The following is a 27,562-nucleotide window of genomic DNA, read 5'->3' on the forward strand; positions in this document are numbered from 1 at the left end:
ATTAGCTGTCATTTCAAGGCAGGGCGAAAAACTGAAAAAATTAGAGAACTTGCAAAACCTGATAACGAAAATTAAAAAAACACACAACTTTTTTCTGCAGCTACCACTTTACAAAAAAACATAATTATTTTTTCTCAATCTCGTATTGAGAAACAATATAATATTAAAATTTTTAAAGCGTGAAAATGTAATTGCAAAATTATCTTGTTGAAACAGCCAAATCCAAGTCCGAAAGAACCGAATTGAGAACAAAGGGTAGAGCTAGCACCAATTCGCAACACAACCCAACCAGTGAGAACTTTATTATTTTTAATTCGGGAAAATTAAATTTTTACCTAAAATTCATCAACAAAGTGCGTTTTATAATTTCTCAATATATAATATTTAATCAAGTTAAATAAAGCAACAATACAACAAAAATCAATCGTCATCATCATAATAATTAAGCCAGAAGCTTAACAAAATAAAATACAAGTGAATGTCGTTTGCATGCAGTGAAGAAAATGGTATGTAAAAATCTATTTCTTCCAAGTCGGGTGGTCTAACAAAACATGGGAGAAAATCTTCCAAAGTAAACACCAAGGGGAAACAAATACGTTGAAGGGGATGTACAATGGTACAATCTGTTTAAGGTGGATAAATTGTTATGTATTTAGCTTTTGTTTGTTGCCTTTTGGAGGTTCGAAAACATAATAATAATAATTATAATATGACTTATTATTCTTCTTTTTCTAGAGGTTCGATGGTTGTTGTTTTATGATATTGACTTTATTTTGATTATTTTGTTATTGTTTTTTTTTTTTTTTAATAGGTATAAATTAGTCATCCGATTGGAAGCGCTAAATATGGCATAGCGATTTCGTTAATTTTCTTTTTAAAAAACTCTCAACATCAAGTTACGAGAACTTGTTTATAGTTGTTGATAGTCTTATCAGTTACGAGTTCGAACTCTATCTAAAAGTTTAATATTTTTGTTTGTATGGTTTTCGCCACTTTACGTGTCACCTAACTTAATGTTATATTAATATGCACACACAGTGACGAAAAAAAATAATAGCAAAACTAGCCATAATTCGAAACTATTTGGGTTCGGATTAATTGTTCGTCTGTTTGGAGTTCAATCAAAAATTCACGGAGATTTGATGATTTTAGTGGAAGCACTATGAGTTTTTGCTGGTGTTCTGAAGCCAGGCCAATTTTTTAAAATGAACGAAATCATTTGCTGTGGACTGAACTCCGTCTCTAGGCATCGGAATGAAGCCTTTGGAAAAGGGACATGCCAATATAAAAATAATGAACCGAATCACTCATAAAAGTTGTAGCAAGAATATAATTTCCATAACACTATAGACTTAAAATAATAGAATATGAATATAATTATTCCAATACCTAAAAATCATCGGGTGAGGAATTTAGGCCGATTTCAATTCTTCCCTTTTTGTCCAAAATCTGCGAACGAATTATGCATAAGCAAGTTAATGATTATCTCGTACGTAATGATCTTCTCGTCTCAGTTCAGTCTGGCTTTCGTGCCAAGCATAGCTGTACCACAGCAATTTTGAAAGTAGTTGAAGACATAAGAGCGCAACTATATAAAGACCAGGTTACTTTTCTTGTCTTACTGGACTTCTCCAAGGGATTTGATATGGTAGAACACTCTATTCTTATTGATAAGATGAGCCAACGTTTCAATCTTAGTGATAGAAAACAGGCTGTCTTCTTAGAGACTGCCTTATCAAATTTTTGTCCTGTGCTACGGGGCGTTCCACAAGGATCGATTTTGGGCCCTCTGTTATTTTCTATGTACATAAATGACCTACAACATAGAATCTTGAATTCAACGAAACATTTTTATGCTGATGGTATTCAAATCTATAAAAGCTGCTCTCTTGGGCTCATAGAAAACTGTGCCAATGATCTGAACTATGATCTCTGAAGAATTATGAGGTGGTCGGTAAACAATGGTCTCTCGCTCAATCCGAAGAAATGTAAATGTCTTGTTATCTCGAAAAAGAAGCTAGATCTGTCTTTTTTTCCCTTAATTATGCTTGGTTCTTCAAAAATTGAATTCATGGACAAGTCAAAGAACTTAGAGTTGGTATTCAACCGAACTTTGACATGGAATAACCATATTAATGAAGTTGTGGGTAAAACATATGGGGTTTTTCGAACTTTATGGACAGCTCAAAAGTTTACACCACCAAAGACAAGATTAGTTCTAGTTAAGACTTTGGTTATACCAGTTCTAGTGTATGGTTGTGAAATATTTTCTAACTGTGATACTGAAAGCAAAAGAAAACTTCAAGTAGCATTCAATAGTGCTCTGCGCTATGTTTACAATCTGAGGAGATTCAACCATATTTCATATTTGGAAAAAATTTATTAGGCATGTCAGTTTTTAATTATATGAAGTTTCGTACCATGTGTTTGTTATTTTCAATTCTAAAAACTATGCAGCCGTCATATCTTTCTGATAAAATCCGGCTTTCGACATCCAACAGATCTGTTTGTTTAATTTTACCACATTTCACCTGCCTTACATCCGAGAAACAATTCTTTATCTCAGCTATACGCCTTTGGAATACAATTTTGCGAAACTTAAGAGAACTAAGTGACAAGCAACAATTTAGTGACGAGTTAAGCCTGTATTTTATTAACCAAAGCAACTAGCTAACTTTCACCCCCAAACCCGCTCCCATTTACCCTTATCAAGCAACTTCAACTTTAACTTTTGTTTGCTTGGAATAACGTAATGTTACTATGATTAATTTGTTTTATGTTTTATTTATTTTTCTTTTTTTTATTATTTTGTAAGCATTTAATTATTTTTTGTCATATTGTAAACCTTTGTAATTTTAATATTTATAATTTTCACAAATTTATAAGTGTACTATTACTGTGAATTGGAATATAATAATAAATAATAATAATATGTCTGGTGTGAACTTAAAGGAAACTGCAATGCCATCTTAAATTAATTGTATTACATACTTTTAAGACATTTGTTAAGGTGGTTATTTCTATATTAAAAGATGCGATTATGCGTTTTAAAATAAATCTAACATGATAGCTGTAGGGAATAGCAACATTAACATTTAAACCATTAAATATAAGTATTATAACAATACGGTACCATTCCTAATTCGTTTCTATTTTTTCCAGGGCAAATTAGTGGTAAATACTTCATAGATTTGTTTATAATTATTTAGTTTTGTTTAAGTTTAACAATTAAATATGATATTTTTTTCTTGAAGTATGAGATACAGTTTGGTTCATAAAAATAGCAGTGCTCTCCAAATAAGACAAAAATTACTTCAATATCAACGTTATAATAAATTTCATTAAACTTCTAATAACAAACTAAAATATTTTATTCATAATAACAGAAAATAAGTATTATAGATTTTTTACCGTTAGCTTTGTCAAAGTAAAAACCATTTTTTAAATATATGGCTGTTCATAAAAATAGCAGTGCATGACAAAGTACTAGATCTATTACGTAAGAAGTAAGAAAAACTGTACTAAGTTATATGAAAGTATACAAATAATGTTAGCTTACAATTAGTTCTTTGTTGCATAACCATTATTTTTTATGATGCTTCGCATTTACGTGGCACCGAGTCCACTAAAACCTGACACCTCTCGACTGTTATTGCGTTCCACGAATAATCCACTGCTTCCAACATTTTTTTCGAATTCTAGGGTTTTGCTTTATGAACTGCGTTCTTAACATCCCCCCCCCCCCAAATTTTCGATGGGGTTAAGGTCGGGGGTTTGAGCGGGCCACACCACAACGGATAACTCCTTCTGCGCAAAGCATGATTTTGCCTTTTTTGACGTATACTTTGGGTCATAGCTTTGTTGGTATACCCAAACCAACGTCATTTCCTCTTCTTACTTAAGGTGGCGCTACAGTCCTGTGTGAACTAGGGCCTCACCCAACAAACTTCTCCATCTAGCTCGGTCCTTGAGTAAGGTCACCTTCCACTTGTGCGCGCCACCTGATCCGCGGTCTTCCTCTACTTTCCGGGCCGGAGTATTGGTTTCCATGCGCTCTACGTGACCCAGCCATCTTAGTCGTTGGACTTTTACCCTTCTGGCTAAGTCTACGTCACTATACCGTAGATCACACAAAGATATTTTCTCTCGAAGCCTAGGTAGACGAAGTCCTTGACTACCTCAAAGTTACGTCTGTCGATTGTGACGTTTTGACCAAAACGTTGGTGTTGTATGTCCTTTCTAGACGATAGCATGTACTTTGTTTTGCCCTCGTTAACCGTTAAACCCAGTTTTGCCGCCTCTGCCTCAATACTCACAAAAGCCCCATTGACATCAGGCTGAGTTCTTCCGATTATGTCAATTTCATCAGCATATGCCAGTAATTGGACAGACTTTTGAAAGATAGTGCCTCTAGTGTTGACGTGTGAGCTCTGCACTATTCTTTCAAGCACGATGTTAAAAAAATCGCATGACAGCGCATCATCTTGTCTAAAACCTTTTTTGACATCGAAAGGTTCTGTTAAGTTGTTTCCAACCTTTATGGAGCAGCGAGAATTCTCCATGGTCATCCTGCACAAACGGAAGAGTTCCTGTAGATGCTGTTATATGCGGCCTTGAAATCGATGAAAAGATGGTGGGTGTCGATTTGGTGCTCTTGGGTTTTTTCCAGGATCTGCCGTAATGTGAATATTTGATTAACTGTCTACTTTCCTGGTCTAAAATCACACTGATAAGGACCTATCAGGTTGTTGACGATGGGCTTTAGACGTTCACATATTACGGCAGAGAAGATTTTACAGACGATGTTAAGTAGACTGATTCCTTTATAGTTGGTGCAGTTTAGAGGGTCTCCTTTTTTCAGGATCGGGCAAACAATACTGAGGTTCCATTCATCGGGCATGCTTTCTTCCGACCATATCTTACAGATAAGTTGGTGCATGCTCCTATTATGACTTAATCTTGTTCAAATAAACCAGTTAGATTTCTCTATATAATATTATTATTTATTATGTAAGATGCTTAAAGGTCCATGGTTAGAAATAAAAGGGAAGATATAATCTTATGCTTAAAACTAAGTAAGGTACAAATAAGTAATTGGTATAAACCTGAAATTTACTTAGCATAGGTTGGTAATAAGGAACGGGTGATGCTTAATACTAAACATGAATATAATTCCAAAAGTTAATTATGTAGCACATTTCAAGTTCATGTTTAATATATAACAGCTCCTAACCAACTTATCTCCAGCTGCTTTAAAGAGCTCGGCATTCAAGCCATCCGCTCCAGCGGCTTTATTAGACTTCAACTTAGATATGGCAATCTTTGCTTCGTCTAAGTCGGGAGGACCGGATTGTTGGCTTTCATCGTCTATATTGAATGGATCATCCTGCCTGACAGCGGAATTCAGTTCTTCGTCGCCGTTATACAGTCTGCAGAAGTGGTCCTTCCATATCCTCAGCATTGAATGCGATTCCACTATGATGTTTCCACTTTCGTCTTTGCAGCCTTCGGTTCTAGGTTTATGTACCTGTGAATTTCGTTTCACCTGTTCATAAAACTTTCGAACCTCATTCCTGCTTTTATACCTCTCAACATCTTCGACCGCACGCTTCTCATGCCCTCTCTTTTTCCTTCTGAGAAGTCGGTGTTCCTCTCGCCTCTTCTGCTCATAGAGCTCACGAGCAGCTCTCGTCCTTTTATGCAGCGCCGCTTTGCGTGCCTGTTGTTTGGCTGCATTTGCCTGCCGACATTCCTCATCAAACCAGGGGTTCCTTGTTGGTGGCTGTTTGAAACCCAGCATATCAGAGGCAGCTTCTCTGATTGCATCTTGGCAATGTTGTAACTGGTTTTCGATACATTGTGTTGGCGGCAGAGAATTTCGAGAGAGGTTACTTGTAACTCGGTCGGAAAAGGATTTGGCGATCTCTGGCGATTGTAGCCGTTACGTTGTACCTTCTCCCAGCGACTCCCTGTTTTGCCTTGGGTCTGGAAATCGGAAGTGCTACCTTGGCTACAACGAGGTAATGGTCCGAGTCGATGTTAGCTCCTCGGAAAGTTCGTACATCCGTAATGCTGAAAGCGTATCTGGCGTCGATCGCAATATGTTCAATCTGGTTGACGGTAGATTGATCTGGAGAAGTCCAAGTTCCTTTGTTGATGTTGAGGTGTGGACTACTGACTACCATGACGTTTCGCCCCGCAGCAAAACCTATGAGCCTGAATCCATTGTCGGAAGTGTTGTCGTGCAGGCTGTTCTTCCCGATTATTCCACCAAAGATGTCTTAACTTCCTAGCTTGGCATTAAAATCGCCCAGGACTATTTTAATATCGTAGCTAGGGCACTGCTCATATGTTTTGCCTAGGAGCTCGAAGAACAGATCTTTGGTGTTGTCGTCTTTCTCTTCTGTGGGGGCGTGCGTGCATATCAGGCTGATGTTGCCGAATTTAGCCTTGATGCGTATGATCATGAGGCTCATTGATGCACCTATAGCTCAAGACTTCTTGCCTAAGTCTGGCTCCAATGACGAAGCCGCATCCAAATAAGCGTTGTTGGTTTTCGTGGTAGCAGTCACCATAGTAAATATCGCAGTTTTTCATCCTCTTTTTGCCCGGCCCATCCCATCGTATTTCCTGGATGGCGGTGATATCTGCTTTATATCGTTCTAGGAGCTCCGCTAATTCTCCGGCCGCACGTGGTCTGTTAAGGGACCTAACATTCAACGTACATATCCGAAGTTCGTTGTCCTTATTTCGTTTGCGTGGGTTGTCAACAGTGAATCCGTCCGTATCCGAGGCTTGTTGGTGCTTCGAAACTTAAGGTATTTTTACGTGGCCAGGAAGTCACCCCGATGCACAACCCCCAACCTGGAGGGCCAGATCCTTCGTATAACTCCAAGGAAGGGGAGCCGGATAAACCGCTCCTTACAGGCCTGGGCTCCGAATATGTCGAAGAAGCCCTATAAGGTGTTCACTAAGTAGTTCAACTTTACTGGAACTGTAGACGCCACCGTTGATTCCATCTCGGGAATTCGTCCGCTGCCGTCTGGATAAGGAGAGGTGCCTTAGTGGAAACACCTCTCTCGTTTGCTGCCCCCAACAACTTTCCACCGGGGTTGAAACCCAATCTCCAGTTGAGGTACTAGGCACCCGATGTTCACCACGGGAAGGTAAGAGCAGGAGTTGATAGACAGAGGTTGGTCTTAAGAAAAACCTGTGGACACTTGTGTCCTCTTGAATGCACATGTCTACCATTTGACCGTCATTTCCTCTTCAGCGAAGGGAATTTTTACATCATCGGTTGCATCTGTTATACCCCCGATGGGATTAATAGGTCCGACCCCGTAATATGAAAAGCAAGCCCATATCATAATTTTTCCTCCAACATGCTTCACTGTTTTAATAGTATACCGTGGATTGTATGCTGCATTTTAGGGTCTTCTCACATATTCTCGACGACCCTTTGCTTTTCCCTTTTGCTTTCACCGCTCCACAAAACATTCCTCCATTTCTCTTTGCCACATGCTTTTTCGTCAAGAATGGTACCTTGCATGGACTTCGAGCTGGTAACTTCGCTTCTAAAAGACGTCTTCGTATTGTGACAGCGCTAACAGACAGTTAAAGTAAATTTTGTATTTTCCTACAGCCTATGGAAGGGTTCTGTTTTGCTAACTGAACAATTTTTCTGTCAGTTCTTTCAGTAGTCATCCTTTTTGGTCCTCGCGTTTTCGGTTTATTGTACTATTTTAAGGCGTTACTGACCATTTTGCTGAGCAGCCTAGGATGTCTTAAATATTTTGGTAGGTTTTTCCCTCCAAACGCAATTTTTGAGTAAGTTTTCGAACTTCTTTGGTGTAGTATCTTGACTGTCTGATTGTTTATTTTTGAGCTTATATTTATTAATTTTCTATATGCTAATATGTTACAAATACTTTAAACTTTATAGTAAAATATTTATTTACCGACAAATAAAAAAATTTTAATTTTTAACACTTTTTAATTATAAAATCAAAACCACTGCTATTTGTATGATCACTCTATATCTAGACAGTTTAAAATAATGGGTGTTCACCGGGAAAAGTAGAGTATAACTTCAAGATAAGTCTCTAATATGAAAACCAATTACCAACTGTGTATACATTTTTTTTTTAATTTGCTTATACTCTTCCCAATACGCTTTTCATTGCAATAAAATTTGCAAGCTAAGATAGTGGCTATTATTTTTTCCATTACTGTACATGTATAAATTCTCTCTATAAAAGTTCGGATTCAGGATCTTGTCCTTTTGTCGCATTTCAATATAGTTTACAGTGCAACAATCATAAAAGCACTAAAATTCACGTAGGTAATATTTCCTGGTTTATTAAATATTTGATATTTTGAGCTAAGTGATTAAATTCACTCATAAACACTAAACCTCCACTTTAAATAAATGATTGCAAGAAACGTACCACGTAGCCAGTATTTCTTGTTATTTTTCGAAACATTTAGTTCTATTTATTTTTGTTCTTACTCAAAGAAATGAATGTATATATTCATTTCGACGTTTCGTAGCACTCCTACGTATTATTTTTGTAAATGTTTTTATTCGTTTTTACTATTTTTGGGGTTATTTTTTGATTTTCAGACCATAAAATTTCGTGTTCAATGGAGTCAAAAGCTTTACTAAAGCCAATAAAATAAACCGGTAGTCTAGGTTAGGTTAGGTTAAGTTAAAGTGGCTGTGGATTCAGAATCCACATACTTAGGCCAAAGGAAAAGGCCCATTGTGATAGCACATGAATCTAGAGAATTACTTCTTACTAGTCGAACCATTTTGAGATTTTTATAAAGCGAAGAAGATATTTGATATCCTTTTTAGCTAGTCCACTGGGATTATCAAAAGAGTAGTCTCCTAGATGAAGTTTGAGTCTTAGTGAAAGACCAGGGCAAGTGCAGAAAAGTTGAGAGATTGTTTCCAAAGAGATTAAAAATGATGGAGTGCCCCACATTATTGTTGGTCCATTGAGATAAGGCGTCGAGTCTTATAGCTGTACTCGCTGCTACTTGTTTGCTGAAGATGTCGAGGGGTTTCAGATGGAGGAGAGCGTCTAACGCTGCTGAAAATGTGGTTCTCAATGCCCCGCTTATGCAGAGACATGCAGTGCGTTGGACTCTGCCAAGTTTGTCGTAGTATGTGACTTTCTCCAGTTCAGTCCACCATACTGCAACCCCGTACATAAGTATTGGTCGGATGACGGATGTGTATAGCCAGTAGGTTATGCGAGGTTGAAAACCCCATTTGCTTCCTATGGCTTTCTTGCAAAGAAAAAGAGCTACTCTAGCTTTTTTAACTCTTTCCTGAATATTAGGTTTCAAACTTCATTTTTTTTGCCAATATCAGACCAAGATATTTGGCTCCATTGGTAAAAATTAGTGGTACACCTTTTATTGAGGAGGTACAATTACTGGGATCTTGTATTTCCGTGTAAAAAGGACTAGGTCTGTTTTTTTAGGATTAATACTAAGTCCGCAGTGATCAGCCCATCTAGTGAGCATATTGAGTGCGTTTTGGAGGAGGTCTCTTCTCTCAGTGTATTAGGTTGTTCTACTGTGACGGCGATAGCAACATCATCGGCATACGCAACCACTCTGTAGCCTTCCCTCTCAAGGGATATTAGCAATTCGTTAACCACTATGTTCCACAGGAGAGGGGACAGAACACCACCTTGCGGAGTGCCTCTACCGACAGACCTGTTCGTACAAAAATGTCCCATCTTGGAGTTAATGATCCTACTTTAGAATAATCAACTCACAGAGTGGGTATTCGACGTTAAGGGTCGTCATGGCAGAACTGATAGCGGATGTGTCAACGTTGTTGAAAGCAGGAAGGCTCTAGGGAGTATTCGATAGTTCTTCCCAGAGTGTGCAAGGCTGTTTCTACCGATTTCCCTTTGCAGTAAGCATGCTGAGACATCGATAGTTTCTTATCAATCTTATTACGTACATGGATATCAATCAATCGCTCCAGAGTTTTGAGAATGAATGATGACAGGCTAATAGGTCTCATAGGGTTGACATGCGAGCATTTGCCCGCCTTGGGAATGAAAACTACCTTTACTTTTCTCCATCGCCGGTAGTCTAAATTCATCGCATTTTTGTATTAGCTGATTTATTGCCTGCAAGCGTTCTGTTTTTAAGAAACCTTTTCTAAATTCAGCTTGTTCTCTTGGTTGATTATTATTAAAGTATTCTTTGATGGTCCTGTAAAGCGTTTTGAAAAAGAACTTTTTTTTCTTTTTTTTCATGTTCAAGGCTTTGTTTTGATTGTACTATTTCGTTAAATATATTTGTTAAAATTATGGAACGGGAGTTTTTTCCATATATTAATATTTCTGATGATTATCCTAATTTCGTATGTATTTGTCTTTCTTCAGATCGAACACAAGGGTGTGTGTCTCTATTTAATTTATGTTAGCTATTGAATCCTTTTCCATCATTATTTTGGTCGAGGTAAACAGATTTAGTTGGGTTTTCATTGACGTCTTTTCGGTGTTTTGGTTCTTGATACTTGAATCTATTCTTGTTTATTATTCAATTATGTTCTTGCTTTTTTAATTAATTTTGTTTGTCTAACTGTACATTTTATAATGTTTTCATTAAAGACACTTATATCTTTCGTTATTTTAGATCTAATAGTATTCCTATGTTGGCTTAGCTTTATTTTTTCTTGGTTAAATAGTTTTGGTTTTGTTTCTCAAGGTTTCTCTTCTAAAAATAAGAACTTTGGATATATGTATGATATTTAATCTTTTAGAGTCTCTGTTTATTATTCAGATTTTTTTTGTAGCCCTTATAATATTTTTCAGATTGACATATTTATTTTGATGGTCATTATAAGTGTTTGACGGTTTTAAAAGCTGATTGATCTTTGTCTTTATATTTTCGTTATATGTAATTATTTTTTGATCCGGAACTATTTAGGGATGTCTATTTCTTCTTAATGTTTGTCAACTGTTATCTTTATTCTTACTAGTCTGTGATCGCTGTTAAAATGTATAATATTAACGACAGTTATATATTTGATTTTCCATTTCGTTTTTAGTCTTTCTATATATGTTGAGATCTACATCCAAATCCCTCTATCTTTCTTTTTGAAGAATGAGTTCTTGAATTACCAATTCATTTTTCCTAGCCACTTGATAAGTCTTTCCCCTTTCTTTTTCAGTCAATCTATTTCCAAGTTTTGCATTAAAATCATCTATTACGTCCCCGTGGCATGATGGTTAGTGCATAGGTGCCATTTGACACCTAAATCTTTTTAAACGGCTACTGTCTCTTGCGACGAACCGAACCCGTGCGGATTCGGCATAAAAACTGTAGGTCGCCTCCATCCCTGTCAACATTAATCTCACATAGGAATGTTTGAGAGTTGTAAGTAACTATGCTTAGTTCTCTACGGAATGTTGCGGCACTTAATTTTGTACTATTTTGCGTGATTCTTAGGACCTTCTTTTAACGTTGAGTCACATTATGTTTAAATTACTTTTTGTAAGGAGCCTCAACAAAATATTTAAACAACAACATTAATCATATATTGAAACAAAAATTAACAGACATTCATTCCTATATTAAAATGTTAATTTGTTTATTTTATAAAAAGTGCTTATTAAACTATAGACAGCTGGGAAATCATTTTAATCATTTTATTTGATTTGTTTTAGCTTAAAAATTGCAAAGCCTAATAGAGTTATTTAACATATCCTTAAATTAGCCGAGCTTTATTCGTGTATGTATGTGTCTTCTGGGTCATGATTAGATTACATTTTAAATTTAAAACAAAGAAACAAGAACAAGCAATAAAAAATACAATCATTGCAATCGGCTTTTTGAATGACAAACATAAGTTCATCGTACTTATCAATTTTATCTGCTTTAATGTATTATATGTACATGTGTGTTCATATGCAAATATATACATACATATGCAACGACAGATGAGTAAACATTCACATTTAGTATATTTATCTTAATTTATTTTACTTAAGTTCCTTGCGACTAAAAATGTAAATGCTTGGAAGTCGTGCTTAGTTTTTTTTTTATCTGGAGCAACTTATCAAAATTTAATAACCGTCCGTGTAGTACGTATCGATCCCATTGGTCCAACGTTGACACACAAACAAAAATAAAGAATACAAATTTTCTACGCTTCCGTTATCAGATAATGCTCAGAGAAAGTTTGGCTAAAGGTGTCAAAATCTAAAGAACTTAATGAATGTAATAAAATACTCATATGTTACTGTCACAAATTAAGCAATCTCTTCGCAATCGAAACTTGAAACACAGAGGTGAAGTAGCCAAGCCATAAATTATTTTGAATTAATTTAATCTGATTATTTAAATTAAGCAGAAAAAAGTGTAATTCTTTTCCCTAATGCGAATATGATAGGGCGGACCTTTTTAAAAACTAGCTTTTATTTATTTTCTTTTTTCTTAATAAAAACTTTCGAGCTTATCGTTAAAATACATACAGTGGCTCTTAAATGTATGGAGAGTATAAAACTTTATAAGCAGTTTATATGACAATTTAAGTGACTTCAGGACTTATTTTTTGCCATTCTTTTTGAAGACCCTTTATAAGTCCTTTTGAGCAACTCTACGCCCCAGTTCATCCAATATATGCTCTTTTACATATAATGTACATAGGTAAAGTGGATTTTTCTGTGTTTTAAGCAAATTAATGCAGATATACAATAACCACGGCCTTGCTTTACAAGTTTGTGCTTTGGGTAGTCGTCCTGGTAGAAGATGAAATTGTCTTGTATTCTGAGTATACTGATACTGGACTTTTAATGTTGTTTCAAAATATTGATTTTAGCCATTTTTACTTTAATTCACAAACCTCTACTTTAAGTTGACAATACACAAATTACCAAATTATTTTCTACAAAACAAATAGAAACTTCCATTACTTTTAATACCCTTACGTCGGCTGAACCTGCCCATTATCTTGATATAATGTAAGAGAATTTTAACTTAAAGGACACTAAAACTTCTCATTGTTTGCCTAAGAGATTTGAGACACTGGGTTAACAGCCATATACATAGGTAGTTAGACTTTCGTCCGTCGTTGTAAGTTCTGCTCCACTCTCAATCTATGGAAATAGGAACAATAGTTACTAGAGGAATTTTTCTATAGAAGTATCCTAAGACGTTCCCATGTTGCCTTGACAAGGTCTAAACTTCAATGCCAAAAATAAAAACCTGGATGATGTGTCTTTTGGATAGTGACTTTAGATAGTCGAGAAGAGGACTTTAATACTCAATTGCCTTCTAAGTCCAAGGGAACATTCCCGGTTTGATTTCAGCTCTTGTGTCGTTTTCTGAATTTATAGAGGTGGTTAGGTAGGCAAATTCATTAAGATATAATTAAAAGTTATATCTGGAGACATATTGAACAAGACGTCGCGTCGTCCCGAAGAACGTTGTCTCGAAACGACCCAAAATGCTTTCATCCGCTTTAATCATAGTCCATGCTTCTGCGCTGTATAGCAGGACCGGATGATAAGGATCTTATCTAGCCACACTTTGGTCCTAATGACCTTTCCTGATGACAGCATGTACCTATACTTTGTTTTGCCCTCATTAACCGTTAAATCCATTTTTGCCTCCTCTTTCTCAATACGTATAATAGCCCTATTGACATCACGTTGAGTTCTTCCGATTATGTCAATGTCATCTGCATATGCCGGTAATTGGAAAGACTTTTGAAAGATAGTGCCTCTAGTATTGACGTGGGACAACCTTGTTTAAAGCTTTTTTTACATCGAAAGGTTCGGTTTAAGGAGCATCGTGAATTTTTCATAGGCGTCCTGCACAAACGGAGAGTTTGCTAAGGGTGTCAAAACTAGACATGGCTCTATACAGCTCGTCCCTGTCCTATGCGGACTTGAAATCGATTAAGAGATGGCTGTCGATTTGATGTTCTTTCTTTTTTTCCAGGATCTGTCGTTATTTGAATATTTGATATGGTATGTGGACTTTCCTGGTCTAAAACTGATAAGGACCTATGAGGACCGTTCACATATAGCGGCAGGTTCTGTAAGCAATTTCAAGCAGACTGATTCCTTTTTGATTGGAGCAGTTTAGAAGGTCTCCTTTTTTATTTTTCATTCATCGGGCATGCTTTCGTCCGACCATTTCTTACAAATAAGTTGTTGCATGCTCCTAACCAAATTATGTCCAGCTGTTTTGAAAAGCTCGGCACTCAAGCCATCTGCTCCAGCAGCTTTGTTAGATTTCAGTTTAGATATGGCAATCTTCACTTCGTCAAAGTCAGGAAAACGTGACTGTTGAATTTCGTCGTCGGAGCAGTCGGTAATGATGAAATAAGTCAGAATAGAACCGAGTTCTATTTCTTCAATAAACCTAAATTTAGAGATTAGAACCTTATCAAGGAATTACCAGTAAGCCTTTCAAACTATTTCCCATAGCTTATTTTTGCTAAGTATGCTGAGTAATGAACAACATTTTTTAAGTTTTTTATCTTCAATCACGTTTGTATCTGGTGATTGTCTCAATCACTTTTGGACAGTTTTATAGCAACCAGGAATGCATTCTTTCAGTTTTGTACTTGAGATCATTGTCTTGGTAAAATTCAATAACATCTCTTACCAAGTCTGTCCGCACTAGCATTTAAATTGGTTTTCAGGATATCCAATACCTTTAATAATATATAGCTTTATTACTCGCGATGCAGCAATACATCCCAAAACCATGACCGAACTACCGACATTCTTAACCATTGCCCTCAATTTTTTTTCTTTCATCTCTGCCAAACATTGACCCTACCATCCGAACTAAGATGATTATCAATCAATAGTTTTTTTTATATATTTCTTGTAATAAATAGTTTATATACGAGTTTTACTTTAATTCACTTTATATACTATACTATGAATACTTTTCCTATTTTCAGGTTTACATCTCTAGCAGATTCACACATGAAATGCGTTCCATTTGTTAAGCTCTTCAAATAAGAGGCATCCGACATCAGTCCTCAAAAGTTATTTCAAAACAATCGAATCACATCTTTTTTTGATATTTTTTCTTTAATATTCACCAATTTAAAAAATCCATTTTCAAAATGCCAGCCCAATTTTTATTTATCGTGGCATCCTATTGCTTAGCCCAAATAGCGCAGGGGAATATCTTAGTCTATCGAACCCAGTCCAATCAGGTGAGCGATTTTTGGTGAATGTATTGATTTTTGGATAACATTTAATGAATTTATTTTAATTTGGTTAGTTTTTACAAGAATTTTATGCTTTGCCTGCTCAATTCGGTGCAGAGATACCATCAAATGGATTGAATGTATTCGGCATAGAAGGAAGCGATAAGTATGGTTGTAACCCATTAAAAGGACCCCCAACTATTCATCCAAAAGACCTTTATGCTGTTATTATTCAAAGGTTTTTATTGCAAACAAACTATTTTTTTTAAAAAGATATATATTCAAATAATTTTTTAATTTAGGGGAGATAGTTGCTCCTTTGAAAAAAAAGTACGAAATGCCCAAGAAGCTGGCTTTAATGCAACAATAATATATAATTCGGTAAACGATGATAATTTGGGTAAGTTAAAGCTCCAATTTATTTATTGGATAAGACTGTGAGTAACTTTTAAAAATAGGAAGGGTGAATACTTTGTGAATCTTAACATGAAACATTTTAATTGCTTGAAGTCTATGTTTTTGTTTAAATAGAACCCATGAGTGCAAAAAACCAAACTGGTATAGATATAGTAGCGGTGTTCGTTGCTTTTTCAACTGGTATAAATCTCATTAATGCGTATTCAAATAGGGAATCGAGATTGGTAATAAACGATGATCTGCCCTTTAATATCAATACCCAATTAATTCTGCCATTTTCAATACTAATTGGACTGTGTTTTCTGATAATGGTATGTTTTGCAAAGTGAAGTTAATAACATGAAAAGAGAAATACTAAATAAAATTGTATTGATGCAGATATTCTATATGATATATAAATGTGTCAGAGAAGAGAGACGACTTAGACTTCATCGTTTACCAAAAAAAATGCTTAAGAAAATTCCAATAACTAAATTTACCAAAGGCCAACCATACGAAATGTGTGTTATCTGCTTAGATGATTTTACTGAAGGCGAAAGACTTCGAGTGCTGCCTTGTGCTCATGGTATGTGTTTTAATGATTTTTGTTTGTATTAATTCTTTTATATAATGGGTGATTCTTTCAAAAGCATATCATAGCAATTGCATAGATCCATGGTTAACCAAAAATAAGCGCGTATGCCCAATATGCAAACGGAAGGTTTTTGCGAAGGGCGAAACGAGAGCAAGTCGGAGACGGCAGTCTTCATTGGATAGTCTGACAGATACAGACGATGATACAACACCTCTATTACGTCAAGGTGAAAGTACAACAGCACCCAATAATCACGGAACCTTTTCTTCAGCCCAAGATGATGAAGAAGCTGCAGGAACAGTTGCTTCAGCCGATGGGGACATTCTGTCATCGGATGATGAAAATGGTGGGTTACATTAGTTTGCTCTTATCTAATAATTGTATAATAATGAATTTTGTGTTTTTTGGTTTAAGTACTATTGACCAACGACTCACCCAGTCACAGTTCAACCCGAGTAAATCCATTTGATCGACAACCGATTTTGCCATCCAATCTAGAAGTTATATTAAATGGCCGGCTCTCTGTTTGGGATTATCCAATTTTAAGGTGAATATACCAATTTTACTCGAAATTATTCTAGCATTGGTCTTAACATGCTAACTTGTAAAGTGTTATACTTCTTATAAAAGTCTAGGTAGCGTGTCATGAATTTAACTTACCCTGACCGAAGATATTCTAGATTTTTACTGAATTCTTGGAAGGAAATAATGTTTTTGTTTTCGATTTTAAAACGTAATTATGGAATCTCTGTTTTCCTTAAAACAATACATATCGTTATGGTCGTATAAATTAGCCAGACCTTGAACTTTGCCTGATTTATTGTTGGTTCAATTATTTGCGTTATAAAAGAAAAACGCTTATCCAATGGTTGATTAAGCTGCCACGCAAGTTAAAAGAGCATTTAAACTAATAGTAGCTAAAATACAAACCAATTGCATATAAATTTTAAGATTTTTTTGTTATTTGATAAAATTAAAAAAAAAAAGAATTTCTATGGCTATAATAAAATTATGATGCTTAGAAGATAATTTTATTATTTTTAATTTGTACATATTTTGATTAACAAGTCAACATACATTGTCGCAATTAATTATTAGCACAACACGATATTAAAACTTTCAACCTTATTTTAAGCATTTTAGTTGTGTTACCCACGAAGCTATGCTTACATCGGTGGTTGAAGTTTCATATTTCAATTCATTGGATAAACTATATATATTATATTATTAAACTTACATTTAATAATACTATAATTTATAAATAAAATATATATATTTTTGTTTTATATTGAGCGCCCACTTAAGGGGTTCTGAATACTCTTATAATGATTTAACACAGTAATTAGGAAGGGAGGACAGGATTAGAAAGTCTATATGCTAACCTTTTTTTAATGCACTTTCAACAGTACATGGTTTTTAAAATTTTATTTAAATACTTACTTACTTACTTAAGGTGGCGTTACAGTCCTGTGAGGTCACCTTCCACTTCTGCGCGCCACCTGATCCGCGGTCTTCCTTTACTGCGATGTCCTGTGAGTGCGGATTCGAAAACTTTCCGGGCCGGAACATTGGTTTCCATGCGCTCTACGTGACCCAGCCATCTTAGTCGTTGGACTTTTACCCTTCTGGCTAAGTCTACGTCGCTGTACAGCCAGTACAGCTCGTCGATCCATCTTCTCCTCCACTCCCCTTCGATGCATACGGGACCGTAGATCACACGAAGAACTTTTCTCTCGAAGCGAACCAAGGTGCTTTCATCCGCTTTTGTCATGGTCAATGCAGGACGAGGATGATAAGGGTCTTATATAGCAACACTTTGGTCCCTCGAGAGAGGACTTTACCACTCAATTGCTTTCTTAGTCCAAAGAAACAGCGGTTAGCAAGAGTTATTCTGCGTTTGATCTCAGCGCTGGTGTTGTTTTCTGCGTTTACAGCTCAGCCTAGGTAGACGAAGTCCTTGACTACCTCAAAGTTACGTCTGTCGATTGTGATGTTTTGACCAAAACGTCGGTGTTGTATGTCCTTTCTAGACGACAGCATGTACTTTGTTTTGCCTTCATTAACCGTTAAACCCATTTTTGCCGCCACTGCCTCAATACTCACTAAAGCCCCATTGACATCACGCTGAGTTCTTCCGATTATGTCAATGTCATCAGCATATGCCAGTAATTGGACAGACATTTGAAAGATAGTGCCTCTAGTGTTGACGTTTGAGCTCTGCACTATTCTTTCAAGCACAATGTTAAAAAAAATCGCATGACAGCGCATCATCTTGTCTAAAACCTTTTTTGACATCGAAAGGTTCTGTTAAGTTGTTTCCAACCTTTATGGAGCAGCAAGAATTCTCCAAGGTCATCCTGCACAAACGGAAGAGTTTGGCAGGGGTGCCAAAACTAGACATGGCTCTATACAGCTCGTTCCTGTAGATGCTGTCATATGCGGCCTTGAAATCGATGAAAAGATGGTGGATGTCGATTTGGTGTTCTTGGGTTTTTTCCAGGATCTGCCGTAGTGTGAATATTTGATCAACTGTGGACTTTCCTGGTCTAAAACCACACTGATAAGGACCTATCAGGTTGTTGACGATGGGCTTTAGACGTTCACATATTACGGCAGAGAAGATTTTACAGGCGATGTTAAGTAGACTGATTCCTTTATAGATAGTGCAGTTTAGAGGGTCTCCTTTTTACAGGATCGGGCAAACAATACTGAGGTTCCATTCATCGGGCATGCTTTCTTCCGACCATATACATTACAGATAAGTTGGTGCATGCTCCTAACCAACTTATCTCCAGCTGCTTTAAAGAGCTCGGCATTCAAGCCATCCGCTGCAGCGGCTTTATTAGACTTCAACTTAGATATGGAAATCTTTACTTTGTCTAAGTCGGGAGGACGGGATTGTTGGCTTTCGTCTTCTATATTGAATGGATCATCCTGTCTGACAGCGGAATTCAGTTCTTCGTCGCCGTTATACAGTCTGCAGAAGTGGTCCTTCCATATCCTCAGCATTGAATGCGGTTCTACTATGATATTTCCACTTTCGTCTTTGCAGCCTTCGGTTCTAGGTTTATGTACCTGTGAATTTCGTTTCACCTGTTCATAAAACTTTCGAACCTCATTCCTGCTTTTATACCTCTCAACATCTTCGACCGCACGCTTCTCATGCCCTCTCTTTTTCCTTCTGAAAAGTCGGCGTTCCTCTCGCCTCTTCTGCTCATTGAGCTCACGAGCAGCTCTCGTCCTTTTATGCAGCGCCGCTTTGCGTGCCTTTGCGTGGCGATCTCTGGCGATTGTAGCCGTTCGACGTTGTACCTTCTCCCAGTGACTCCCTGTTTTGCCTTGGGTCTGGAAATCCGAAGTGCTACCTTGGCTACTACGAGGTAGTGGTCCGAGTCGATGTTAGCTCCTCGGAAACTTCGTACATACATAATGCTGGAAGCGTGTCTGGCGTCGATCGCAATATGGTCAATCTGGTTGACGGTAGATTGATCTGGAGAGGTCCAAGTTCCTTTGTGGATGTTGAGGTGTGGAAAACGAGTACTGACTACCATGACGTTTCGCCCCGCAGCAAAACCTATGAGCCTGAATCCATTGTCGGAAGTGTTGTCGTGCAGGCTGTTCTTCCTGATTATTCCACCAAAGATGTCTTCCCTTCCTAGCTTGGCTTTAAAATCGCCCAGGACTATTTTAATATCTTAGCTAGGGCACTGCTCATATGTTTTGTCTAGGAGCTCGAAGAACATATCTTTGGTGTTGTCGTCTTTCTCTTCTGTGGGGGCGTGCGCGCATATCAGGCTAATGTTGCTGAATTTAGCCTTGATGCGTATGGTTAAGAGGCGCTCATTGATGCACCTATAGCTCAAAACTTCTTACCTAAGTCTGGCTCCAATGACGAAGCCGCATCCAAATAAGCGCTGTTGGTTTTCGTGGTAGCAGTCACCATAGTAAATATCGCAGTTTTTCATCCTCTTTTTTTTTATTTTATTTAAATAGAACAATTTTAATTTCTTTTTATATTTTTTAAAGTTACGGATATTTTTAAGGTTTGTAGTTAGTCGGTTCATAATTGATGATATCGTATAGTTTAGTTGTCGTTTTCCGTAGTTTTTATACATCATCGGTATTTCAAGTAGACTGAGCACATTTTCTATTATTTTTAGAATATGTTTAATAGGTTGCTGGGATTTTAAATATACAAAGTATTCAAGAACTGCTGTCATTATAACATCAATTTTAGATTGTTTTTATTAAAGATTCTTGAAATCTTCCTCTGTAGATTAACAAGTTAATCTGTATCCGTTTTCGATGTTATTGTTAATCCGTGGTATTTCATTGATTTAACTAATTCAATGGCATCATTATTTTTTAAATTCGGACATTCAGGATTTTAAAAGAAAATAATAACTGATTCCTTTAGTTTTTCTGGTGCATAATTTTCGTTTTGATTGCGTTCATGACTTATCCAAAGTCGTGGCACGGATCGTTGTAGAATTCGTGGTTTCAAGACATATGTTTCATCGTCTGAATATGAACAAACTGTGATTTTCTTAAAAATTCGTAGAAGAGCATCCGTAAACAGTAAAAAACAAGAACCGGACTCATGACTATATAAATTTCCAAACTTTAACTTTAAATTTTCTTCCAATGAAATAGCTCTCAATCCATTTCAAAAGAGGTCGAAAATGCCAATTTTGTAATGGACATCCAAAAGTTTATCGTGACTCAACGTTCCAAATGCCTTGCTGAAGTCCACGAACATGACCAATACGTGAACGTGATGGTTTTATTGATTGATTTTTTTGAGACTCATTACAGAATTCAATAAGAAGTCTTTCGTACTTTTTCGGTTTTGAAAAACATAGAAGTAGATTTGCATTAAGTTTTATAACTCAGATTTCGAAGTGTATTATTAATTTAAAGTTCATCAGCTTCTTCTACATACAATTGATTGGGAAAGTGTTTTTACAAGGGCTGTATTGATGTTTTTATATTATAGATTATAGATATAGTTTATTATGAACAAATCTTCCATAAATCTTAACAGTTTTGCTTAAAAAGGAATTTTAGTTACAGTTGTGTTCAGTCACATCTTCAAAAATAATTGTTAAATAATACGGAGGCATACAAATTACCCCAAACAAAGTGACCACTGATGCAATCGAAAATCAGTTCTTAATATGCATAACCATAGCAACTCAACTCAAATATAGAAAATAATAGATACAAGCCGTAGTACCCGTGGCATGATGGTTAGTGCGTTGGACTGTCGTGTCTTGGGTTCAATCCCTGCCTGTGCCACCTTAATTTAAAAAAAATTAATTTTCGCGGGTACTGCCTCTTGCGAGGAATTGACAAATCCTTCAAAAGTAATTCTTGTCATGAAAAAGTGCTTTCTCAAACTAGCCGTTCGGATTCGGCCTTAAATTGTAGGTTCCTTCCATTCCTGACAACAGTACTCGCACACAGGAATGGTTGAGAGTTGTAAGTCACTAGGCCCTGGTTCACAACGGATTGTTGCGCCACCCCATTTTGATGTTGCCGCAGCTATTTTATGAACATAAATATTTAATTATATTGGCCCTGACAGTTAAACTTTTTTTTATGTAAATACAGTAATTCTTAAAGTTAAATTTAGTTTCAAACACAATGCAAACAAATTTCAAACAATTTGCATTTTTTTGGGTATAAAATTTGTTGAGCCCGAGTAGTTACTCTATTAAAGGAAAACATCTATAATCAAAGAAAAAATACATTCCAGGTAGGTAGGTAGAAATGGCGATCTCAAGGCAACCTAGCCTGAGATCTGATTATGGTTTCACTTTCTCTTTGGTCACTACAGCTACGCAAATGGTGTTGTAAGAGATACCCAACTTCTCTGCATGAACTCCTATAGGCCAATGTCCGGTACAAACCGCAACAATCCTGGCTATGTCTTGCCTTGGCCTGCATAAAAGATTGTTTGTACGGGTTTTGTTATAGGTGGGCCTAGGAAGATATAATGCAGTTGGGTAAATTGCTCCACCTTCGGTTTGATTCAGTTTGGTAGATAGAAAAGATTTTACCCTTCATAGCACCAAGAAGAATGTTAACCATTTCCGCAAGTGAGCTATGAAGAGCCGATCCTTGCCAGGCTAGCTCGTCAGCCCGTTCATTTGACTTTGACAGCTGCCTGACTGTCTGTAAAGATAGCCACATTTCGGTTTTGGCTTGGGTTTTGTTTAAGTATCTTACATGCCTCCCTTATTGCCAGCAGTTCAGCCTGAAAAACGCTAGCAAAGTCAGGAAGCCTAAAGGATTTGGCTACATTTTGGGACTCAGAAAACATCCCAGAACCAACACCGCACTCCATCTTTGAGCCGTCAGTAAAGATGGTTGTGTCGAAACCTATCCACACGATGTCATCCTCCCAATCTTCTCTCGATGGGAAAATATCCTTAAAACCCTTACTAAGATTCAAAATAGGAGTGCAGTAGTCAGTGTCTACCGAGATAATATCCGAGGGAATTAATTTCGTAGTGTTGCTGTGACCATAAGGTTTTGACAACCAGCTATTTGATTCCTTCAGCCTAATAGCGCTGCAGGAATAATAAAAAGGTCGATTGGTAGAAGATCCAAAATAACGTTTAAGGCGTCCGTTGGGCAAGTACGCATGGCCCCTGTGGTCCCCACGCAAGCTGTTCTCTGAACCTTCTTTAGCTTATTAATGTTATAGACTTCGCTAAGAGCAGGCCACCACACAATCGAACCATATGTTAAGATAGGGCGTACTACGGCTGTGTACGTCCATAAAATCATCTTCGACTGCAGTCCCCACTTTTTGCCGAAAGTTTTGCTGCAGGCGTAGAAAGCAACACAGGCCTTCTTAACCCGTACTTAAATATTTAGTTTCCAGTTTAGTTTAGGGTCGAGTATAACTCCCAAATATTTTGCAGTGGAAGACAATGATTTGACCGTTGAGTCGATGTAGCGTGAAGGGCGGTACTTTAGTTTTGGTGGTAAAGAGCAACAGTTCAGTTTTACTTTGGTTAACTTCTAGTCCACAACTAGTGGCCCACTTGCTAACTTTCTTCAAAGCTGACTCCGTGATTTCACTAATTACAGAGGTGTACTTTCCTGACACCAATAGCACCAAATCATCCGCGTAGGCTACCGCCTTCACTCCACATCTCTCTAATTAAACGAGAATTGTATTCATGACCAGAAACCATAGAAGAGGCGAAAGAACACCACCCTGGGGTGTTCCCCTACTCACGTGTTTTGTTGTGATTGTATTGCCTAGAGAGGCTCGAATCTTCCTACCACTGAGCATGGAAATAATCCATTCTCGAATGAAGTCTTCTACACCGAACTTAACGAGCGATTCTTCTATGGATTCTGTAAGGACGTTGTTAAAAGCACCTTCTATGTCTAGGAAGGTGGCAAGAGTAAATTCTTTATAATGGATTGTTTGTTCTACAGTACGCACTACCTCATGGAGGGCAGTCTCCGTAGATTTGCCCTTAAGATAAGCATGCTGAGAGCTTTCGAGAGGTCGTCCAACTAGGATTTCTCTAATATGTTTATCAAGAATGCGCTCCAAGGTTTTAAGCACAAAAGATGTTAAGCTTATTGGTCTGAAATCCTTCGCGGATTCGTGACCTCACCTACCCACTTTCGGGATAAAAACTACTTTGGCCTGTCTCCACGACATGAGCACATGTTTGAGAAGGAGACATCCTTTGAAAATTTGTTCCAGCCATGGAGCTGCCACATCATGCAACTTTTGAAGCATAACTGGCAGTATGCCATCCATGCCTGGGGATTTATATGGAGAAAAAGTATTGATGGCCCACAAAATTTTTTCTCTGGTTATGACGGAATTGACTTGCTCCATATGAGCTACGTTTATCTCTGTGGTTTCAAGCGATTCGGGGTTATAACTCTCGCTGGAGAGGCTGTCCAGCTTCCATCAGGCTTTTTTAGAAATGAAGAATTACAATGTTCCTTCGATAAAACTTTGCTGAGCCTTGCAGAGTCCTTTATGTCTTCGATTGATTGACAGTATTCTCTCCAGCCTTGTCTTTTGGCTGATGACAGGGCTTGCTTGTAAATTTTAAGAGAGTCTTTATACGGTTGGTAAAACTTATATTTGTGGCAGATATTGGAAATTGTCCTCGTCATTTTCCTAAGACTGGACAGTTCTTCATTCCACCACGAAGGAAGGGTTTTACGGCTATATTTAAAAGGGCAAGAGACTCTAAAAGCTTTACTTATAGAAGTTTCAAAGGTTTTCACCTTTGATTCAAGGTCTCCTATCGATTCAGTGAGATTCGGTAAGTTGCTTAGTTTGGAATTCGCAATTTGACTGAATTTTGTCCAGTCAGTTCTTTTGGGATCCAGAATCCACTTGTGATCCGAAAACGAATTCAAAGGGGAAACTCTCCAATTCTCCACTAATAAATTACGGTTGTTTACTAAAGTAACATCAAGCACATCCTCCCATCCATCATAATTTTCCGAGCTCGGAAAGACGAAAGTGGGAGTATTGCCTCTGTTAGAAATGGTCATATTATTTTCAATAATGAAATCAAAAAGTGACTCACCTCGTTCTTTGATCACAGAACTTCCCCAAAGGCTATGCCGAGCATTTGCGTCGCCTCGATCAGAAGATTTGCCTTTTTGTTGTTAGCTTCGGTTATGATTTTGCACAACTGCTCCGGAGGTGATGGTGCATTATGGGCAGAGTAAAAAGAGGCCATCAGCAAACCCTGTGTATTCTTGTCTTCAAATCTGACAACTGTCAGATCGGGAGTGCTAAAATTTGGACATAAAAAACCTTTTAAATGTTTCTTAGCTAAAATACAAGTTCTGGGATTACCTTGGTCTTGATCTGCGGTTTTATAAAATAGGTCGTAATGGTTGTCTTGGAGGCCTCGCACCTTGAGGCCGTTTATCCACAGTTCTTGGATAACGCCTATGTCGAAGTTTCCCTCCTTAAGGAAAACTCTTAGATCATCTGAAGCGCACTTAGAGTGCTTCAGATTAATCTGGATGACCTTCAGCGCGTTTTTAATTATTTTTAGCTGCAGAGCTGGGGCCCGGCAACTCGCTGGGGATCTCGACTCCGCTTATAACATCGTCATCCTCGACGTTGTCATCAGCTTTGTCGGTGTCTGTTCCCTGACTCTGCAGAATTTTAATTTTGGCATTCCTTATGCCAAAACTAAGTTTGAATTCGGCCTTTTTGAGAGCCCCTAGACTCTCCTCGCTAATGCTCAGAAGGTAAGAGGCGCTGGTCTTCTGCTTTAACAAAAGCCCAATCATGCATGGGGACCAGCGGATTTTGCCTCTGAAGACCGCGGATCAGGTTCTGTCCGCTTGGCTTTATGCTCATGAGCGGCAACCAAATGCGAGCCTTCGGTTGTCTAGTGATGTCCTTAGCTGGGATAAGCTTGAGCTTCAAGCCCTCCCAGTCATTGCTAGCTTAGCAATGCTTTCACTAAGGAAATCCCTAGAAAACCTGTCCGCACACTTAATTACCCTATGCCCCCTGAGCATCTCGCCAGAGTCAAAACCAGGGTAGGGGTTCTCACTGTTTGTTATAGTGTATGAAAACACCATCTCAGAGAGCTTGCCCTCGATAGAGTTCCACACGTTCAGCAGACCTTTGCTGTTTGTGGAGAGGTCATCCACAACTGCTACGTGGAGGTCATCCCTGACAATCTCACTAAGAGTACGCAGTTGCGCTGCTCCAGAAGATGGTGCTTTCACTGGCTTTGTCCGGTCGTCAAGCTTGCTCTTTTTCTGAGACGTGCAGATCTCTACATGAGATCTGTTTCGCTTTACGGTCTTTTCTCGGCTGGCCAGAAGATTGTTGTATTCATCAACAACCTTCTGGTACTTTATTTGATCTTGGGCGTCCGAACAAGACGCGCATGCGCAACGGACGCACGACACAGGGGGACCTTCCCCAACGAAAGTTCACTGACAACTGGAAATATTGATTTTGTGTATCAAAAAAATCACGTTAGATCCTTTTTTATAGAATTAATAAAAAATAAACTTGCTTAAATAAATATTAAAAGATTTATAAAAACATACAAACATTTTTTCTTACAGGCTTTTCCGCAGACGATCATCGAATTCAATTAGTATAGCAGCGCCACCAATGGTCATACGAAGTAGTACTACAATGCCACGCTCACGTTCAGAGCCAAATGCCCCTATAAATGGTGCAAATACTTCTTCAGCTGCAGCCAGTAGTAGTATCCGAGTAGGATCACATCCAACCTCGAACAATATTCTAAATCCAAATCTAAGTGGCTCATTTAAAGAAGATGATGAAATGGAAGCACACCAGAGTATTTATGAACCGATTTCAACCCAAACACCGTCCGCTGGAGCATCAACCACAGACTTAATGGGGATAACTATAATGGGAAGTAGTTCAAGACAAACATCTGACCAACTAAATGGTCAACAAGATTCTGTATTTATTCAAACTCCATCCCAGGGTGGCATCGGTGTAGTTGCTCTTCCCAATACAAATCACCGCAATCCATATGTTCAGAATCGTCAATACTTCACTTGAAGTTAAATTAAAAACTAGCTGAAACAAAAGAATAAATATCGAATGGGGGAGTATCTCCATTTCGTGTACCTTTTAACTTCCCCTCCCTTCTTTAAATGTGCTGTCGTAAACAGAAGGAGATAAATTGTGATTTAAGTTAGTAATTGTTATTGATTTATTATTAATATGCTAATAACTCATGGACCCTTATCTATATTATAATCCTCTACATATTCTATTGGCATAAACTACCTACCTACTCAATTTGAGTTTAATATTTTTATTGAATAACATCATATGCTTTTTAAACCTTGACTTGATTATTACCTTTTTATTTTTTGTGTTTAATATTATTAAGGTATTGCCAAGTGAAAAAAATAAAAATAAAACAAAGGATCGTAAAAAATTAATCATGATGACGCGAAAATCGTGTTTGTAAAGTATTTTTTTAAATTCAATTACAAAAAAATATAGAATTTTGGTAGAAATAAAGTAGAATAAAACTCATAATGTATTTGAAATTGACGTAGATGACGTTATGATAATGTAATGTAATTAATCATTGTAAAATATATTTTATCATTTATAATACATATATATAAAAAAAAATAGCGCGATTAGTTTCCACCTCAAGAAAGCGCCATTCGTGTTCGTTTCACAAAATAGGGAAAGGAGCAATTTATTTACTGTTATTAAAGTCACGAAGCGAAAAAAAAAATAAGAAAATATTTTCTTATTTTTGTCTTGTTTATGATTGTAATCATAGTTTTAATATATAAAAAAAGAAGTGAAATAAAATTAACTGTAAATGTAA

The 27,562-nt window shown here is 37.2% G+C and overlaps 1 protein-coding gene across 3 annotated transcripts; it reads left to right on the forward strand.

Moving 5' to 3' along the window:
* LOC129938340 (E3 ubiquitin-protein ligase Godzilla) lies at positions 1-27,562 on the forward strand. 3 transcript variants are annotated; one of them, XM_056045825.1, is made up of 9 exons: positions 1-506; positions 14,954-15,214; positions 15,283-15,446; positions 15,511-15,608; positions 15,740-15,936; positions 16,004-16,190; positions 16,255-16,545; positions 16,614-16,746; positions 26,298-27,562. In XM_056045825.1, the coding sequence occupies exons 2-9, from the start codon at positions 15,122-15,124 to the stop codon at positions 26,767-26,769; spliced, it is 1,635 nt and encodes a 544-aa protein (XP_055901800.1). In that variant the 5' UTR covers positions 1-506; positions 14,954-15,121; the 3' UTR covers positions 26,770-27,562. The 3 variants fall into 3 exon arrangements, with proteins under 3 accessions (XP_055901800.1, XP_055901801.1, XP_055901802.1); XM_056045826.1 differs by having other exon boundaries at positions 1-291; XM_056045827.1 differs by lacking the exon at positions 1-506 and adding an exon at positions 509-632.

The sequence above is a fragment of the Eupeodes corollae genome, chromosome 1, assembly GCF_945859685.1.
Source record: "Eupeodes corollae chromosome 1, idEupCoro1.1, whole genome shotgun sequence".
NCBI lineage: Eukaryota > Metazoa > Arthropoda > Insecta > Diptera > Syrphidae > Eupeodes > Eupeodes corollae.